Genomic DNA, 7,597 nt, shown 5'->3' with positions numbered 1-7,597 from the left:
TTTATTTACATGATAATGGAGGGCAGGTGAAGCAAATGGAACTTATAAATGCATTACCAAGTTCCATGGGTTGGGAAATATTGAACACAGATTTGCATCTTTAGAAGTTTTTCTTATAAATTAATAATGAGGAGAATGTTGTTAATTATTCATTTATTTATTTACTATAACAATACTATCAATTATCATTTTTTCATGCACATTGATTATTATTCATGTTTGTAAAGTTATACACTTCACTGTGCCCAATATCAGTATTTCTCCTGTTTAAATTCATTTTGTTTGGTGTATTGTTGGTTCCCTTTTAAAAGCCTATATCGCCCAAAAAGGTTTGGGGATAAGTGACATTATGTAAAAATCGTCATAAAAAGTTACACCAGAAAGTACAATCCTCATCATCTCCCTAGCTTCTTTGAAACTGTGAACATTTTCCATGGAGGATTATCACCATCTTGTGGTTTAACCACAGTATGTCAGCCAACTGTTGCATATAGGCATGATTCCTTGTTGTTGAGCATAAATAAACAGCAAATCAACTCAAATGTGTTTGCATGATTATTTTAAACAAACTGAAATGCAAACAAAGTGTAAATATATGAACAATTCGTGTACGATGAGATAGTGGCATGCCCCTGTGAATAGAATGCAGTAGAGGAAACTGCACAGCTGAACACATGATTCCAAACACATCCCTAGGGGCTGATCAGGAGCTAACAGTGTGACTATCACCACTGTATTGTCCACTTCGAAAACTGAGGAACTATCAGGATATAAAAAATAAATAAAAAATTACACAATTATCTGTCTGCAAGGCAAACTATTTAAGGACGATGCCACCCCACGAGATCTTGTCCTGAAGGGCAAACCTTTTAACTAACAACATTGTCATCTGGAAGCTTAAAAACGCGGGGCAGAGACGCCACATCAGTAGTAATGGTTACAGTTACTAGAGATCCGGGTGGTTCCTTTTGAAATCAGACATATATTTTACCATTTCATTGAAACTAATTGATCACTTAATATAGCGGAATTGATGCACAAGTTGATTTTCAAGAAGAAGACAGACAACACAGAGCTTGGGGATGATGAAAGCATTGGTTGTGGTGTTCGTTTGTTTCGTCTTCAGGCCCGAGCCTACAGGGGCTCAGTTTCCTAGAGTGTGCTGCACGATGGAGGGGATCGTGTCCAAGCAGTGCTGCCCGTCTCTGGGCTCAGATCCTGCTAACGTGTGTGGAAGTTTATCCGGGAGAGGAAACTGCTCCAACATCAGGGTGGACAGCAAACCCTGGGGAGGACCTTATCGACTGAGAGACAGAGATGACAGAGAGAGATGGCCGACTAAGTTTTTCAATCAAACTTGCAGGTGCTCAGGTAAGTGGTTGCATTCGTAGATTATGAGGCTAATGCTTCTGCAGGAGTTAATACTGTGTGTACCATGATATAATACTACTAAGAGTATCGTACATTGCACTGTTTGAAATACCCAATATTCACAGACTATACCTTCCCATGTGCAGGTAACTTTGCTGGCTTTGACTGTGGCCAGTGTAAGTTTGGCTGGACAGGACCAAACTGTGACCAGAGAAAAGCTCCAGTGGTGAGGAAGAACATCCACTCTCTGACACCAGCTGAGCTCCAGCAGTTCCTGGATGTGTTGGACCTGGCCAAGACCACCACCCACCCAGACTATGTCATCGCCACGCAGCACTGGATGGGCTTACTGGGACCCAACGGAACCCAGCCCCAGTTCACCAACATCTCCATCTACAACTTCTTTGTCTGGCAGCACTACTACTCTGTCAGGGACACCCTTCTTGGTAAATGTGATGCATTCCTACACAACAACAATACATGTGTAGCAGGAATGTTGACATGTTTCTCATCTGCCCTAGGACCTGGCCGTCCATACAAGGCCATTGATTTCTCCCATAAGGGCCCAGCCTTCATAACCTGGCACAGATACCACCTCCTCAGCCTGGAGCGACAGCTGCAGGTCCTTTAGCTTTTCAGTTAGAAATTATAGGATCACTTTATTGACTTAAAAAAAAATGTCCTTCAAAACTCTTTTTTTTTCTTTCTCTGCAGCGTTTAACAGGCAACGAGAACTTTGCTGTGCCGTACTGGAACTTTGCCACAGGCCAGAGTGAGTGTGACGTCTGCACAGACTCTCTCCTGGGGGGGCCGAACCCAGAAAACCCCTCCCTCATCAGCAACCAGTCCAGGTTCTCCAACTGGGGGGTGGTGTGTAACAGGTCTGTGGCTATTGCATCCTGGCCATTAAAAAAAGCATCCAGAAAAATGATATGTGTGTGTTTACCAACATTATGGTGTTTTTGATGAGAGTGTGCATGCTCTTCCCCAGTCCAGACGAGTACAATGAACTGGTGACTCTGTGTAACGGGACCAAGGAGGGCTCCATCAGGAGAGGTGTGGTGGAGAAGAACAACATGAGTCTGCCCACCATGAATGATGTGAGGAGCTGCCTCTCCCTCAGGGACTTTGACAGCCCTCCCTACTTCACCAACTCCACATTCAGCTTCAGGTGGTGTTTTGTTTTGAATTCTCAAATCTCTTCGTCTGTCTAGGCTAGAATTAGTGCTGTCAAACGATTAAAATATTTAATCGCGATTGATCGCATTAATGTCATAGTTAACTCGCGATTAATCACAATTAATCGCACATTTCTATTTCTATCTATTCTAAATGTCCCTTGATTTCTTTTTGTCCCATTCTTTTTTCAAATTGTAATGCTCTTATCAACATGGAAAAGTGGTTCGGATTGCTTCGTGCAAATATTTTTTGTTATTGAAAACAACATTGCAATCGCCTGGCTTGGACGAGGGGGCGGAGAATTTGCATCATCTGTGTGCTTGGCCATCAAGTGGTATTTCAGACTTGACGTGCTGCAATGATAGCTCATTTTACAACGACAAAACACACAGATCACTTTGGTCTTGTCAATGGAACCATTTGGCAACTTTTTAAAAGTAAACTTTCCATTCAGAATCTTATTGGCATCCATTTCGGCGTCTCGCGCTGGCCATCCACTCAAAACGTAAAGTTAACCTACTACCAGAGAATGTCTCATATCCGTAAACGGGCTCTGCTACTACGCTTTAGCCGGATCGCAAGCCAAACAAGTGTGTGGGGTGCCTGTTGTTTTGTGTCCGGTCTAGCTAGATCCGGTGTGGTGTTGTAGTTTTTCTAACTTCGGTAGTTGTTGCAACCAGAGCCATAGAAAAAGAGAGTTGCGACACTTCCATAGACTCCCATTGTTATCGAGGAATGCGGAAGTAAAGCGTGTCCCACGCGACCTATAGTTCCAAACATTGTATTTTCCACCGTTGAACCCCATTCATTTTCAGTGTCTCCGAAGTAAGTTAGCTAGTAAATTGATGAAAATCATGAATTTTTTCATATTTCAACCACCACATATCATTTGTTATTAGTAGTATTTCATATAGCCAGCTGTAGAGAAAATGTATCGTAAGATTATAGCTTGTTAGATTCTTAATGCAGTTTGCGCTAGACGTATGGGTCTAGTATCTAGAGCTAAGCAACACTTTTACTGTAGCTAGCTAGAGAGCACGTGTATCATAACCAGAAGATCGTTGGTTTATAGTCTGTCAAATTAGTTCTAGTTATTGGTGTTCTTTGGCATACAGAGTTTACAGAATCTGCTCTTATTAGCCTATAGTACATCTGATTAGAGCTAGCAACAATGAATTGCAGATTAAAGCCTTGGGTCCCATATTGTCTAGCAACGCTCGGCAGGAATTTCAGGTCCACTCAATAGCTAGCTAGTTAGCTCAACTAGATGCATCTACTACTGCGGTCTAGGGTTTGTGAAAAGCAGACATTTAGATCACCTGCTCACTACAAACAAAAGGAGTGGAAGAACACTGGACATATTGTACACTAAAATGTTTTATTGAATTGCAGTTGGTTGCCTTGTAAATTCTGTTCTATTTTTTTCTATTGAACAGTTGCTGGTGATCATGGTTAGATTCAACTTGCATCAAGTACTACAAACATAAGTGTTGTTAATGTGGTAAATTGTAAGTGGGCTGATGAAGAAGAAAAAAAACAGTCGAAGGTTAAACGTTAAGTGGAACAATATAGGCTACTGCTAGCATAGCCATTTCTAGCTCTGCTTTACAATATTGCGTTATGTACTTTAAGTTAATGTTATACATACATGTTAATAAAGTAGCATACATACATGATACAACACACCAGTAACCAATTGACATTGTGTTAATATACCGAAAATATCCGTGAATCGAGATGGTGCTGCTGTCTGTCCCGCCGAAAACCATTCACACAGGTTGACAGCAGTGTTATTTTTTTTTTTTTACCACAGCGAGCTACCGGAACCACGTGACAAAAAAGCTCTAGCTTTTTTCCTGCGTTTCACTGGCAGTGAGTGTTCACAATGTTGTAGTTCACTCTATTTTACACCAAAAACGTCAGGGAGGACTGCCTTATGTAGATACGAGTCAGCTGAAGATAGCCAGAATATCAGATTTCTTCAACCGAGCCTGTTTCATTTGTCATTTGCCTAAAAAAGCGACTTCCGTTGGCCAGCTCCATTGAAAACCATTCAAAAAAGTTGACAGCAGTGGGGCTTTTTGGAACTACAGCGAGCTACATGAACCACGTGATCACGTGTCGGCGAGATCAAAGCGTGTCGCAACTCTCTTTTTCAATGGCTCTGGTTGCAACAGCATGTGAAAAAAAAAAGTTTGCTAGGCCAAAAAGAGCGTTAATCGCGCGATAAAAAAATTGACGCCGTTAATTTGGGTTTGCGTTAACGCCGTTAATAACGCGTTAAACTGACAGCACTAGCTAGAATAACAAGTAAACGAAAATATCTTCCCTGGCAACGATTGAGTCTGTTTCTCACAGGAATGCTCTTGAAGGTTATGACAAACCAGATGGAGAGCTTGCCTCATCGGTGGACAACCTGCACAATCTGGTCCACTCCTTCCTCAATGGGACCAGTGGTCTGGCCCACTCTGCTGCCAATGACCCCATCTTCCTGGTGAGGATTGAAGGATCTGACCCAGGGTTCATGTTCTTTCAAAGAAAGTGATAAATGATCCAACATAGTTTGGGATGATATGACCGAAACATATATCCACCATAACCATTTAAAAAGTATTTTGAGTGTGTGGAAATGTGCTTAATACTATTGTTATTTCAGCCCATAATATAATATTGTCTTGTTGTGTTTGTAGGTGCTCCATGCATTCACGGATGCCATCTTTGATGAGTGGATGAAGAGGTTTGTTCCTACAAACTCCACCTACCCAGATGAGATGGCTCCTATTGGCCACAACAGAGATTTCAACATGGTGCCCTTCTTCCCTCCAATCACCAATGAGGAGATCTACGTGGCGGCTGAACAACTGGGCTACTCCTATGCCATTGCATTGGAAGGTTAGTTCTTGAAATACAAATACTTTTATTCATTTTAAGGTAAAACGAGTCACGAGTGACCTACTGTATTTCTTTACCCCAATCAAAGCTTCCAATATGAATAAGCCTTTTCTGGGTTGTTCACTGCAGTTTGTACGACGTACAGGAATTTATTGCTCAACAACTTTTCTGCATTTTTCTTTCAGAAACAGACAACGGTTTTGATGTGCTCGTTTTGGGATCTACATTGGGAGGAGTTTTTATAGGTTTGTTGGTTCTCCTTGTGGTGTTCCTGCTTTATTCACGGGCACAAAGGAAAAGTGGCTTTGAACCACTTCTTAACTACTCCAACAGAATGTACACAGAATCCTCCTAATAACCTATTATTTTTATTGGAGCCACTGTATTTCTGATATATTTAAATACAATTACACAAATCCATTTTTTTCCTCTCTCTGAAATACGCATTGGTGTGCAAGCAACAAAATGGTTCAAATTTGACAGACGTGATTAGTATTTTAACATTGTTACAATTTCTATCTTTCTGGTGCCCTTCCAAAGCGGTTTCAAAGTCTACATCCTCCTGTCATTTCATATTTGTCATGGTTGTTGATCTCATGGTTGTTGATCTCATGCCATCTCAGGATCTCAGGGGGGTTTTCAGTTGAGGCCGCAAAGTTTCACACTCGGTAAGTTGAGGGGATCATCGTCATGGCACCCTGAAAATGAGGTGTTGGGATATGTGCTGTCAGCTCAGTGGCGTTTTTTATTTAGAGATTAAAATAGCATAGACAGTTCATAACCTATAATTTACTAAAATTACATTTTAGGTGTTTTTTCCCCCATCAAAACGTTAAAAGAAAATGTTGTCGCATATGCAAATGTATCAAATACCTTGTATTTGTGAGGCCGCTTTACTACGTTTTCCGGTTTGAGTAGCTCCATGAAGCAGTATGAAATTCAAAACTCTGCATTTTGTTGTTGTTTGTTATTGATTCCTCTGCTTTTGAAACAGTGAAATCTCCCTCCTTGGATTAATAAAGTGCTACTCTACTCTCCCCTGTGAAACAAATGGAATTAGTGTTTCTATAATAAATGATTCAGGTGCGGTCATAATTTAGAGAGTTGGTGTTTGAAGTTGTATATTTTTTAAGGATACATTATGAATAGATTTTGTAGGGAATAAATAATTTCAATTACCTTCTTGGTGAAAACAAGAACGTTCGGAGAATAGTTGACTGGCATCTACATTTGCTTTTCATCTTTGGGCTACGGCTTGTTTCTTTAGAAAAATCGTCATGGGACAGGAAAAAAAAATTAGCCACCACTGTGACTAATTGTGTTACCAATCATTGCATGTACACATTTATCATGATACTCTCTAACTTTACTGTCTTCGTGTTTCAGCTCCTTGAGTCGTATGCACTGGGGCATGTGGGCGGGACTGCTTTTTAAAATAACTGAGGATATAGCCGTTTAAATAAGACTTTCTTATTGAAAAGGGCCATTTACCCAAATTGTGTGCGGCATGTCCCTTCCATGTCTAATGAAACCTACACCCTTATGTTTATCCAAAAGTGTAGTGCTGTGTGCTGTTGGTTTTGTGTCTTGACACTTTAACAGTGATTCCTTCAGACACATTCCATTGGACGTCCTCCTGGAATGTCCGCTGTAATCCTGTCAGGATTTTGTCAGCATCAGCAGCCATCACATGGAAGGCCACAAAGCCATTTTCAATGGGGAGGAGAAAGACTACGCACTCAGGATAAAGCACATGACATGAGATGAGTGCGCACCAGCGCAGCATGTATCATATGCCTTTGTTGCCATGAAACAAAAAGGTCATTGGTTGCTTTGAATGATTTGTGATTTTCTTCAAGTAGAACACGAGAGTAATCCCCTATAGCACCCAGTGTTAGCTATTGGTTTAGAACGTCCTCCTTAGGCAAACATGCAAATGAGTTTGAAGAGTATTACAGTCTATGTACAACAGTCTGAAGTGAATGATTAAGTTGTGGTCTGTGCCCCTCAACGTCCCAGGAGTGAACTTGTATCTTGTGAGCAAATGTATCTGTAGAACCAGTGCTTTTGTGTAACTTTGTGTTATTGATTAAAATCAATTACAGTTAAAGTATTAGTTCAAATAGTCAACAATGAAACTGAGATTAAACTTAAT

General features: G+C 40.8%; 1 protein-coding gene across 1 annotated transcript; it reads left to right on the top strand.

Annotated features, from left to right (window-relative positions):
• Positions 1-864: 864 nt before the first annotated feature.
• Positions 865-7,576, top strand: LOC124485247 (L-dopachrome tautomerase-like). Its single transcript, XM_047046715.1, has 9 exons — positions 865-1,371; positions 1,518-1,817; positions 1,893-1,993; positions 2,086-2,252; positions 2,363-2,542; positions 4,909-5,044; positions 5,241-5,442; positions 5,628-5,687; positions 7,057-7,576. Exons 1-9 carry the CDS (start codon positions 1,083-1,085, stop codon positions 7,188-7,190), a joined length of 1,569 nt encoding a protein of 522 aa, XP_046902671.1. The 5' UTR covers positions 865-1,082; the 3' UTR covers positions 7,191-7,576.
• Positions 7,577-7,597: the final 21 nt, after the last annotated feature.

This window comes from Hypomesus transpacificus, chromosome 23, assembly GCF_021917145.1.
Source record: "Hypomesus transpacificus isolate Combined female chromosome 23, fHypTra1, whole genome shotgun sequence".
Classification (NCBI taxonomy): domain Eukaryota; kingdom Metazoa; phylum Chordata; class Actinopteri; order Osmeriformes; family Osmeridae; genus Hypomesus; species Hypomesus transpacificus.
This window is presented reverse-complemented; position numbering and strand designations above follow the sequence as displayed.